Genomic DNA, 13,019 nt, shown 5'->3' with positions numbered 1-13,019 from the left:
AAAACCCAAGGGACACAGGGGAGCCAGGGGGTGCTGTGAGGGTGATGAGGAATCATGTTCCAGTCAGGTGAAAAACACAAAAGCCCAGAGACAAAGAGAGCTTAGTGTGTTCGAGGAACGCCAAGGAGTTGATGGGCTGGAGTGGTGGGGAATGACGGGGAGAATAACAGGAGATTAAATCAAAAAGTGTGGGGTAAGCTGAGGTGGAGCCTTGAAGAACTCACCAGGGACTCTGGCTTTTTCTCTGAGTAGGAGAGGAAGCAAGAGTTTTGAGCAGAACAGTGGCATGGCCTGACTCACATTTAATCCAGATCCATCCGGCTGCTCCAGTGCAAACACCCTGTAGCATAGACTGATGAAAATTTTATAAGTTGATCTGCAACATCAATTACAGCTTAATGGTATTAATTTGGAGGAATATTGCATATTCTCTCCATGGAAATTAATAAACCACTTGATGGGTACACAGCGCCTTTCTTACATTATTTAAGGCAATGTCAGAATGATGAAACTGCTTCTAATTCATGGACAAACAATATGATATCTCAGAATCCCACAGGGTAGTTCTAGCCATTTAATTTTTGCTGATCCTCACAACTGCTTCAGCTTTTCTAACAAAATCTTTTGACTAACATGGCCTCCTTTTTGGATAACAAGCTTTTCATTTGCAGAGTGATTCAGGACCCTGGACGGACCTAGTGAATGCCTCTTTGCTGTAAGATTGTTCCTGAATCTTTCTTTCATTACTGCCTCCCCTACCAAGGAACCTTTGTAGACATGTTTTTTTCACTAATTTCCACCACAGGAAAATGTTTTATTGTGCTAAAATATATATAACATAATGTTTATCATTTTAAACATTTGCAAGTATAAAGTATACTATTTAATGACTTTAAATGTTTTTATAACATTGCATAGCCATCACCAGTATCTATACCCTAAATTTTCTCATCATCTCCCACATAAACTCTGTTCACATTAAACAATAACTCTCTATTCCCCACTCCCCCAAGCCGTTGGTAACTGATACATTTGCCTATTCTAGATACCTCATATAAGTGGAATCATACTATGTGTCCTGGGTCTGGCTTATTTTGCTTAGCATAATGTTTTCCAGGTCCATCCGTATTGTAGCAGACATTTCACTCCTCTTTACGGCTGAGTAATATTCCATTGCATGCATATGCCACATTTTGATTATTTGTTCATCAGTTGATATGTTTCTATATACATACACGTACATCTCTGTGTAAGTATGTGTGTGTGTGTGTGTGTATCTGTGCTTTCTACATAAAAAATGTAAACTTTTTCTATCACCAACCCCAGAATGAATTTTTACCTGCAAAAGGAGGGGGGTTATCACCCTCATTGATAATGCAGGTTCTCAGGTATGGATTTTCCTGCCCCAAATGAGGTACATGTATAAGTAATGCTTTACTATTATTATTATTATTATTATTATTATTAGTTTTGAGACCAAGTCTCACTCTGTCACCCAGGCTGGAGTGCAGTGGTGCTATCTTGCTCACTGCAACCTCTACCTCCCGGGTTCAAGCGATTCTTGTGCCTCAACCTCCCAAGTAGCTGGGATTACAGGCACGCACCACCACACCCAGCTAATTTTTGTATTTTTAGTAGAGGCAGGGTTTCACCATGTTGTCCAGGCTGGTCTTGTACTCCTGACCTCAGGTGACCCACCCTCCTTGGCCTCCCAAAGTGCTGAGATTACAGTTGTGAGCCACAGCGCCCTGCGGGTAATGTCTGTATGTAGATAAACTACTTAGAGTGAAGCCATGGATAAGAAAAATGACCTCAAAACACATAAGTATGAAAAGTCATCGTTATTCCCAATGCAATAGAGTTTTCTGTATTTTAGTCTTCATAATTGCCAACATTTTATAAAGGAATGAACTCAAGAATGTTTTGGAAAACAGCTGTAAGCAGTCATGTCAGGACTAAGCCAATGGAGCCGATATTCTAATTAAATTTTGAAAGCAGTGGCGATTCATGATGTTACTATTTCCAGAGTCAAAAATACTTCTGGAACACAAAGAGAATGATTAAGGAAGTATGTAAAATAGGGAAAAAAATGAAATCAGTGTTATATCTGAAGATCAGAGGTGTGGGAAGCTGGTACCTGCCAGGCTGTGGATGGTTATGCCAGCATATGGCATGATTATTGGTGTCTACTTGGAAGGCCATATAGCAGGGTATCTAACACATACTCTCCCAGGTCTTATTCTCAGGTGGTTGCCCAATGCCATGTTGTCTCATTTTGTAAAGAAGAGATTTAAAAGATTGTTTAACAGTGTTAATAAAGTCAACCATTTCAAATAACCTGACCAGACCTTTCAAATGTCATCAAAGACAAGGAAAGACGGAGGAACTCCCAGAATATGAGACTGGAGAGATGTGATAACTGAAGACCATGTGGGGTCCTGGACTGGATCTTAGAACAGAGAAAGGACGTTCACAGGAACACTGGGAAATTCTGAATAAAGCCTATCATTTCATACTGTCATGTCAACGTTAATTTTTTAATTTTAGTTAATTGTTCCAGATTATACAAGATGTTAACGTGAGGTGAAGCTGAGTGTGTTATGCATCTTTCTGTGAGTCTAAAATTATTTCAGAAAAAAAAGTAAAAGAAAATAAACAACAACCAAGTTTCTGGTAGCTCCTGAGTATCAGAAGCAAACTCGAGACTGGCAAATGCTGAAGCATGGTGAGAGTGAGGGAGTTTATCTTCCCATCATAGCAGCCTTGATGCCTGCCATAAGAGTGACTCCTGTCCTTGTTTCCTTTCCAATTCCTTTGCAGGGTGTGCTGGGTGCATCATGTAACTGGCATGTGGGTGTACCCTTTCCTGGAACACATTGGCCCAGGAGCCAGAATCATCTTCTTTGGGTCTACAACCATCTTAATGAACTTCCTGTACCTGCTGGGAGAAGTTCTGAACAACTATATCTGGGATACGCATAGAAGTAAGTATTGCCTGAGGGGACATAAAACAAGAGAATTACTGCCAACAAGAGTATATGCAGAAACTGAGGGAAAATTCCACTGGAGCCTTTTCTTTCAGCCTTCGCACAGGATCTCCTATGAAGAGTTCCATTTTTATAACTACAGTATGAATTTAAGAGCTGCTGACAGTTACCCGAAAGGTTTACTAGTCACTTAGACTTATTTGCTAGTAAAACATCCAAATCTAAAGAGGAAAGAGGCATGTCTATAAAATTTTATAGGAAAAAATATAGTGTTAACAAAAATATATATATTAGGGAAATTTGTCGTCATCACAACACAATACTGCCTTAGTTAGCTAAAGGGACCCCAAATTAAATAGATACATTATCAAATGTCACCAGTCTCCTTTAAAGTCACCCAGATCTCCACTTTCTCTGTGGGTGCAGTCACCTGGGAGAGGTCTTACTGCCATTCTGCTAGAGCTCTAAGCAGTGTGTGATGCGCCGGCCACCTTGACTCACCAGTGGCTGTCATATGGAAGATCTGAAAGTGGCAAAGAGGTACAAACAGTAAAAGATAATATTTCATGGCTGCAAAAACTCTTTTAACCTGTGATTTGATTTCTCTTTTGTTTCCATGTATGGCAGGGCCTCCATCTTGGCAAGGCATGTAATCTTATCCAAGCTGTGCAAAACCTGTCCAAAGTATATGTAAGATAACGTAAAAATTGAAAGGTGGAAAAAGCAGCAGCACAGACATGTAGTGATTGAGTTCTGCGTGAAAGTACATCCAAAGGCAAGATGGTTTGGAGATTTTAGAGAGCCCTGGCTCTCCCCTCTGACACAATCACAGCATTCTAGACATCACCAGTAAATGGACTCTGTGACACAGACTTTGAGCACCCTGCTTTGTGCCAGACACCCTGCCAGGAGCTCAGTCGAATCAGACAAATAAAGCACAGTGAGTGCATGATTACTGTGCGTGGTTACTGAATCAGGCTTTTCTGTGTGTGGATCTTCTAAGCTTATACGCATCAGGGTATTAGCCAATGTTAAATGGCCCAGAGGAATTTGAGGGTTTTTCTCAGCAACTTCTGATTTTAATAAATGTTCTATTAGAAAAAGTATCAACTTTTTTTATTCTGTTCAGGCCACAGCTTAAGGGACCAGAAACTAATCTTTTAATAATGTCCCACCTGTTCAATGGAAATAGTGATCTTTCTCCATTAATTTACTGAAGTATTTAGCTAACTGACAAAAATATTTTGCATACAAAATATAAACTTTTCTCAGCTTCTTGGGAGAAAGGTTGTATTTAAACTTAAATGAATGTGTCCAATATATGCTATTCAGGAAGTACTTAAGTACCTGCTACGCTTGACTTGATTGATTTGACAGTCATTTGGCCATAGTTCTACTACTTCTATAAGATGACCTGAAAACCAGAAGAGAGAAATATCCACTCTACATTATTAACTTTATGTACGTAGGACCATCTAGTTAGTTCCACAGAGACAGATATTTTGGGCCAAGTAAGTATCCCCCTCATTTATAAGAGGGGTCACAAACTGATGGCCTGCCCCAACTTGTCCCGACCAAGCTCTGTTAGGCCTACATAGTGGAATTTTTGTTTTTGAATCAGTATTTTAAAATTGGGGAGATATCATGTAAGGGCCAGATTTTCAGCTTCTTAGGATATATTTTAAGATATGGTGACTGGGTGCAGTGGCTTACACCTATAATCCCAGCACTTTTGGAGGCCAAGGCGAGTGGATCACAAGGACAAGAGATCGAGACCATCCTGGTCAACATGGTGAAACCTCGTCTCACTGAAAATACAAAAATTAGCTGGGCATGGTGGCAGACACCTAGTCCCAGCTACTTGGGAGGCTGAGGCAAGAGAATTGCTTGAACCCAGGAGGTGGAGGTTGTGGTGAGCCAAGATCATGCCATTGCACTCCAGCCTGGGTAACAAGAGTGAAACTCCAACTAAAAAAAAAAAAAAGATCTGGGAACATGGAGCCCACTGTTCTCTTCTGGTGACAGTGGTTTAGGATAGCATATCCGTTATCCTGTGGCTGGGCATGGTGGCTCACACCTGTAATCATATCACTTTGGGAGGCTGAGGTGGGTGGATCACTTGAGGCCAGGAGTTCAAGACCAGGCTAGCCAACATGGTGCAAATCCATCTCTACTAAAAATACAAAAATGAGCCTGGCGTGGTGGTATGTGCCTGTAATCTCAACTACTTGGGAGGCTAAGGCATGAGAATCTCTTCAACCTGGAGGCAGAGGTTGCAGTGAGCTGAGATCATGCCACTGCACTCCATCCTGAGCCACAGAGTGAAACTCTGTCTTAAAAAAAAAAAAGAAAGAAAAAAGAATTGAGTATCAGTTATCCCCTTTAAATGACTAATTTTCCCTCGTTCTCACCTGGCCACTTTACTCAGTCACAGTCACATTAGCTGCCTGGTTCTATTAGTTGCTGAGTTGACAACTACTCACTAAAAGCAGTGTGTTAGGATGAACTGAGGACATGGGAATACAGCACTACAACACTGAGTATTTCATGTCAGTTACTCTACAGTCCAGAAAGAAGAAGGAAGATTGCATTGCAGCCACCCTCCTTTTTCCATAATGGTTTTTAATAGCTCAACTCCCTCTACTTGGGTGACTTATGTTAGCTACAACTTCAAGATAAAAATTCACACTATTACGGAATCTTACAGCGAAAGAAAGACTAGAAATCATCTAAACCAACTCTTTTTTTTCACCATCGGCCTGAAAAATCTTAATAAATGTTAGGTATGGTAATGGCAGAGCCGGTGCCTTCTAACTGATGTTCAGTGCAGTCTCCAAATGTCCGCTTTGTATAAGGATACCAGTTGTATTTAATTCGGGCCCACCCTGTTGATCTCATTCGTAAACACCCTATCTCCAATAAAGTCACATTCTGAGATCCTGGGGGTTAGGATTTCAACGTATGAATTTGGGAGGGGGGACATAGTTCGGTTGATAACACTTCACTCTCACCCCACCGGAATACATGTCCTTAGCCCAGTGAAAATATTCCATCCCAACAACCCCAAACGTCTTTCAAACATCAACTCTGAAGTCCAAAATCTCATCTTAAATATCATAAAAATTGGGTATGCGTGAGACTCAGGGTGTGAGTTATCCTGAAGCCAGATTGTTCTCTAGCTGTGTGTGAACCTGGGAAACCAGACAAAAAGTTTTCTGCTTCCAAAACAGAATGATGGGACAGGCATAGAATGTACATTCCCATTCTATAAGGGAGAAGTTGCAGGGGGACAAAATAAAAAAAGAATCATGGTTTCCAAGCAAGCCTGAAGCTAGAGGGGGAAATTCCATTCAATTTTAAGGCTTGAAAAGAATCCTCTGGCTAGATGTTCAGTCCTCAGGGCTGGCTCACCTGGGAGGGGATGCATAGCCCTGCCTTCCAGGCGCAGAAGCCCCACCCCCTCAGCCCTGGGCTCTACAGTTCCACCCTCTACAGCCAAGGAAGAGCCCGTCCCTGGACCATCTGCAAAGCCATTGGTCCATCATTTCATTCTGTGTCTGTCCGTTTCAGTCCAGGCTGTCAATGTTTCTGCTGGTATAAAATTCTCAAAAACCTTATCGGCCCCCTATGCAAGTCATGGGGGTCCAAGCTGTCAGGCAAGAGGGCACACCACGGATCTTTTACAGGTAGCCACCCCTCTTTTTCTGGCTTCTGCTGCCGAGGTTGCTTGGATCCGTGAGTCACATACCTAATTTTGTTAGCACATGGCTGTCCAGCCACACCCTTGGCATTATCTTCCAGTGTGAGGCACTGAGGGTTAAGCACATTCACGTAGGATTTTGGGGAGCGGGGGACACCAGTCCCAGCTGAACTAATTTCTGTACTTAAGCTAAGACTTTATCCCAAATTTAGTATAGCTGATCAGTCTTACTAAAGCTACATTTTGTAAGACCGGAAATGAGTCTTTTCAAAAGCAAAAGATTGGGGTGAGGACAGAGAAAGTAGGCAAGCGGGGAGAAAGGAGAGGTCTGTGTGAGCAGAAACCTGTACCTCTTCTCCTCCAGCTGCCCATGAAGGCCATTCCCGCCCAGGCCCGCCCAGGCCCGCCCAGGCCTAGGGATGCCCCAGCACTGCCCCCTGGTGGAGCCTGTCCTCCCCGCCCCCTCCGCAGGAAGGCCATGTGACTGACTCCCTCATTGCCCTGCAGTCTGGTCCCCTCTGGCCCCCAAAGTGTATTCTAGCTCAGCTTTGTGATAGGTTTCTTCCCTCCCTTTGTGTGGAAACGTTATCCCTGGTTCTTGCAAACATTATTTACAGCTGTGTAATTTTTCTCTGTCCCTCACAGCTGCCAAACCAAAGTAGGTGGGAAGCCATTTTCCCTCTTTAGGTCAATGAATAACCCCTTTCTCCACCTGCGCTTTGGAAGATTCCAGCGTTGCTGCCAAGTCAACCCATCTGCAGGATAACGCTTTGGAAAAAATAGACCTTAAAAAGAAAAGCAAACTGCAATTAGCCCCTGAGAGCTTCTCCACAGGGGAGGGAACACGGACAGAAGCAGGGCTTCCAGACGTCTGTGCTGTTTGAGCGGAATCTGTGCTGTTTTCTTCTTTCCTTGGTTACCCAACAACGAAGGCGTGTTGTACCTTCTCCCCTTCAACCCTGTTCCTCCTCCCCTCAGACATACTCCCTCTTCAATTTGTTTTCCTTCATATGATTTCTGAGAAGGACTTAGGGAAAAGTGCTCCAGATCTCTGCCGGTTCTTTAACCATGAAAGCCAAACATGAAAGACCATCTCACGTTACCCACATTTCACCACCGCCACTCTGACGGCACAAAACACGCTGGGAGCTGGGGGTTGTGTGGTGGGGGAGTCCCTCCTGTTGTGAGTCCTAACATTATGACCCTCTGGGGTTAAACTTTATAATGTTCATATTGTGGAGGCCCATATTTTGTTCTGCTTTCCACTAGTCCAGGCTTCTGAGGACTTCTGTGTGTTCATTGCCTGTGTGTTCATTAATTTATTCAGCAAAGACTAATTGAGCTCCTGCAATGAGACACACACGCCCTGTTAGGTGCTGGGGATATGATCAGGAACAGAACAGAGAAGGGCCCTACCCTCAGAAAGCTTGCAATTTATCAAAGAATACTAACCAAACCTGCAAAATGGTATTTTAAATTCTTTTGCCACTTTTGCTATTGAAACAAACTGAGAGTTTAGTATGATTCAAAAAATGTTTAGGTACAAGAAAAAGAAGAAAGAAGCACTTGCAAGATTTAACTATAATTCATAAAAATGACAAACATTTTCATCTTCAGGCCCATGAAACGTCATTGACTATACTCTGCAGACAATAGGCAAAGGGTCTTACTGGTGCAGTACATACAAGTTCTTCAGGAAGAAAAACATGATTCTACCAGGATTGGGTTGAATAGAGAGAGAATTTAAGTTTCAGGAGTATGGAAATAAACAGTTCTTGGGGCTAACAAACTCTCTATAAGCTTTAAAAAAAATTGGCTTTTGAGAATCCAGAGTCCTTGCCTTGGGAAGGGACAGGACTAAAGTAAAAATAAACGAAGTCTGTTTGAAACTCATGAGTTGCACATCTCATGTTGCCAGAAGCTGGTTTAAACAGCATTCTAGCTGGGGTTTCCATGCAAACTCAGGGAGTCATGAATCAACTTGCAGCCTTGTCTCCCAGAGGCCACAGGAGCTGGGTGTGTCCCAGAGATGCTGTGTCCTGATTCTAGAGAAAGGGTGGGAAGAGAGGTCACTGAGGATGCTTCTGGAGAAAGTTGTACATGGCTTTTCTTCTTAGCTAGGAGGGAAAACGGCGGTGTCAGGAGGGTGGATGGGAGAAGTGAGGGCGGATGAGTGGATTTGTGGGCAGTGTTAGCAAACCAGATTAAACAAACTGCTTGTAGTTTAAACTGATGCCCAAATAAAACACTTTGCCTGTATTTCTAGGTATGGAGGAAGAGAAAGAAAAGCCTAAATTGGAATGAGATCCAAGTCTAAACCGAAGAGCTAGATTGAGCCGCCATTGAAGACTCGTTCCCCTTGGGCATTGGCAGTGGGGGAGAAAAGCCTTCAAAGGAAGCAGTGGCATCAGCACCCACCTCCCCCAATGAGGACGCCATTTATGTATAAATATGTATAAACGTAGAATACAGTTGTTTCCAAAAGAATTCACCCTCACTGTGTTTTAAAGAATTCTTCCCAAAGTCATCATTGATCGTAACATTCTTTCCTTTTCTAGTTTTAAAACCAAAATTGGACATTGGATTTTTATTTTGGCAATTTAACTCCATCTAATTAAGAAAGAAAAAAAAAAATATTGCACTTCTTTTTGAGAACTGTGTTGAAGTAAAAGGGGCAGTTACAGAGTAAGGCCTTTGTGTATTTAGTCCTAAAGGTGGCTGTAATATGAACCTAGGCCACCAAGGGGACCAGAGAGGAAAGGGGACAGATGGTTCCCATTGCAATAATATCACAGTTACCTCAAATGAGCACTATTTGTAATAATGATGTCAATTTCATTAAAGGCCTGAGTGTATTGCATCTCTTCATTTCATCATGTGGAAATTTGCCTAGATGCAAATTCTGACTGTAATAAAGACCAAGCAGCCCTGAACCTGATGTGTGCATGGTGCATCTCAAAATCTTAATAACATTGGTGTCTCCTTTTTATTTATTTATTTATTTTTGAGACAGAGCCTCGTTCTGTCACCCAGGCTGGAGTGCAGTGGCGCAATCTTGGCTCACCACAACCTCCACCTCCAGGGTTCAAGTGATTCTCCTGTCTCAGCCTCCTGAGTAGCTGGGATTACAGGTGTGCACCACCATGCCCGGCTAATTTTTGTATTTTTAGCAGAGACGGGGTCTCACCATTTTGGTCAGCCTGGTCTCAAACTCCTGACTGTGTGATTTGCCTGTCTCGGCCTCCCAAAGTGCTGGGATTACGGATGTGAGCCACTGTGCCCGGCCTTCTTTTTATTTTTATTGCCTGTTGAAAATGGGTTTACTGAAACTGGTTCTTTCCTATAATTTTTGGATTTAAAAAAATGTGAATCTTCTTGATAACTCCAAAACTAAATTGTTTTAAAAAGCTGTTTTACAAAGTCTTTGACAATAATTATTTTTAAGATAAAAAATGTTACATAAATTATAAAATGTTACTTAACACAAATGTAAGTATTGATTGCCCATGCTGAGAGAGATTTGCAAATGATATCCATTAGCTCCAAAATTATAATTAAATTTTAAAATTAGAAAACAGAAAACATTAAACTTTTTAATTCAAAAACATTTAAACTCAAAACATTTAATTTTATATTACAATTAAATTTAAATGTAATTAAATCCTAAAAATCTCTCTTGCTTCCTTCCCTCTCTCCTTTCTCTGTCTGTCTCCCACACACACTCTATATGCCCCATTTCTGAAAGCATAATTGATAGCAATATAGAATGCATCTAGTAGCATTACCATATTAGTTTCTTAACTCATGGAGCTGGGAATGTTAAGTAGGAAAAGTCAAGCAGAAATCCACCAAAACAGAAAAGCACAGCCATACCACACTCTTGGACTAACTGTTGCAGTTAGTGCAGGATCAAAGACTTGGAGGATCCAGAGTTGATTTCCATCACGACTACATGTAACTCACCTGTCTGACCTCTATTATGGGTTAACTTGTGTCCCCTAAAATTTATATCTTGAACCCCTAACCCCTAGTACCTTAGAAAATGACAGTTTTTGGAGACAGGGCCTTTACAGAGGGGATTAAATTAAAATGAAGCCATTAAAATGGGCCCTAATACAATCTGAATAGTGTCTTTATTTAAAAAAAGGGGAGTTTGGACACACACAGAGGGATGCCAGCAATGTTCACACACAGGAAAGACCGTGTGAGGGCATGGGAAGAAAGTGGCCAACTGCAAGCCAAGGAGAGAGGACTCAGAGGAACCAAACCTGCGGACACCTTGATCTTGGACTTCTAGCCACCAGAACTTTCAGAAAATAAATGTATATTGTTTAAGCCACCAGTCTGGGGACTGACATTTTGTTACGTCAGTCACAGCAAATTAATATGAACTATGTACAAAAGATGGATGAATTTGGGGGAATTATAAATTATTGTCAACTTAGCTGGTGGCTCCGCTGATAGCAGGGTTTCCAGAAGTCTTTTTGCTGGAGTAAAACAGTACAATCCCTGGGATATAGAATAAAGGTACTAAAATTTTCTTCCTTTTTTTTTTGAAACAGTTTCTCTTGCTGGCCAGGCTGGAGTGCAGTGGTGCGATGTCGGCTCACTGCAACCTCTGCCTTCCGGGTTCAAGTGATTCTCTTGCCCCAGCCTCCCGAGTAGCTGGGATTACAAGCCTATATCACCACGCCAGGCTAATTTTGTATTTTTAGTAGAGATGGGGTTTCACCATGTTGGTCAGGCTGGGTGTTGAACTCCCAACCTCAGGTGATCCACCCACCTTGGCCTCCCAAAGTTCTGGGATTGCAGATGTGAGCCACCGTGCCTGGCCTAAAATTTTCTTTTAGCTGGAAGTTGGGGTGGCGAGGCTGAGCTCAGAAAGGCTAGGGCTGCAGCTCAGCGTGGGCTCAGCTGGTAGGCAGCGGCAGCTGTGAGGAACTCACTATGGCCCTAGTCCCGCTGCAGCTGCTCGGACGCAGCAGGTTTCACTTCTCTATTCAGGAAAAATGTGGATTCAGAAAAGCATCCGGTAAGATTGAACCTCGAAGATCAGACAGGGACAACTGGTGAAGCATATAAGAGAAGTGCTTTGATTCCTACTGTGGAAGCAACAGTCTTTTATCTTTCTCCTTATCCTGTAAGGAGGATGCTCGTGAAACCTTTATTTTTTACTGTTGAGTTTACAGGCTGTGCATTTGGGATCAGCTGCTATTTGGCAATGTGAATCACTGAAATCCATGGTCCAGAGCTATTTTGATAGCATAAAAGCTGATTGGTTGGATAGCATAAGATGACAAAAGAAAGGAGACTTCAGAAAGGAGATTAAGAAGTGGTGGAATAATCTAAGTGATGGCCAGCAGGCTGTGACAGTTATCACAGCTGCAAACGTCCTTGTAGTCTGCTTATGGAGAGTACCTTGTCTGCACTGGACAGTGATCAGATATTTCACATCGAATTCAGCCTCAAAGGTCCTTGTTTTCCAATGTTGCTGTCAACATTCAATCATTTCTCCTTGTTTCACATGGCAGCAAATACGTAAGTTTTGTGGAGCGTCTCTTCCAGCATTGTACACTCTGGGTCAAGAGCAGTTCATGGCAGTGTACCTAGTACCTATCTGCAGGTGTTATTTCCAATTTCGTCAGTGACATGTGTGAAGTTGCCACAGGAAGATAGGGACCATCACTTGGTGCATCTGACGCCATCACGACGGTCCTCGCAGCTGTCTGCACTAAGATCCCGGAAGGGAGGCTTGCCACTATTTTCCTACCAATGCTCACATTCACAGCAAGAAATGCCCTAAAAGCCATTAACACTGTGGATACAGCAGGAATGATCCGGGATGGACATTTTCTGATTATGCTGAACATGTTGGGGGAGCTCCCTTTGGAATATGGTATATTGCTTACGGTCATGGACTAATTTGGAAAAACAGGGAGGCTCTAGTGAAAATCTGGCATGAAATGAGAACTAACGGCCCCCAAAAAAGAGGTGGCTCTAAGTAAAACTGGGATTGGACAGTACTGGTGCATCTGGCTTTTATGCTGACTGAGAGCCCCAGAAGACATCGGCGCATAGACATCGCTATGCTCCCGCCTGGAAGACACTGGCAGCTGGCCTCCCAGTGTTTTCAGCTGTGTCCCATGGTCCATGTCTTTTTAGAAAATGAATTATGACGAACTTGTGAAATAAAGGTTTACATCTCATTTGTAAAAAAACAAAAAAAATAAAAATAAAATAAAATTTTCTTTTACCTTGCAAGGGTAGCAGAATGCCCCCATTGTACTTTCTCAAGGCTATTTATTTGTGTGTGTGTGTGTGTGCATGTGTTA

At 42.4% G+C, this 13,019-nt stretch overlaps 1 protein-coding gene and 1 pseudogene across 2 annotated transcripts in view; both read left to right on the top strand.

Annotated features, from left to right (window-relative positions):
* AIG1 (androgen induced 1) overlaps positions 1-9,620 on the top strand; it is a 258,934-nt gene extending 249,314 nt beyond the window's left edge. For both annotated transcript variants that reach the window (XM_032274585.1, XM_032274586.1), the window contains 2 exons: positions 2,821-2,984; positions 8,954-9,620. In XM_032274585.1, coding sequence (XP_032130476.1) covers positions 2,821-2,984; positions 8,954-8,991 — 202 coding nt within the window. In that variant the 3' untranslated portion in view covers positions 8,992-9,620. The remainder of the gene's footprint in view (positions 1-2,820; positions 2,985-8,953) is intronic.
* Positions 9,413-12,639, top strand: LOC116548973 (annotated as a pseudogene).
* Positions 12,640-13,019: the final 380 nt, after the last annotated feature.

The sequence above is a fragment of the Sapajus apella genome, unplaced genomic scaffold (genome assembly GCF_009761245.1).
Source record: "Sapajus apella isolate SASKATOON/1434 unplaced genomic scaffold, GSC_monkey_1.0 scaffold6, whole genome shotgun sequence".
Lineage (NCBI taxonomy): Eukaryota > Metazoa > Chordata > Mammalia > Primates > Cebidae > Sapajus > Sapajus apella.
This window is presented reverse-complemented; position numbering and strand designations above follow the sequence as displayed.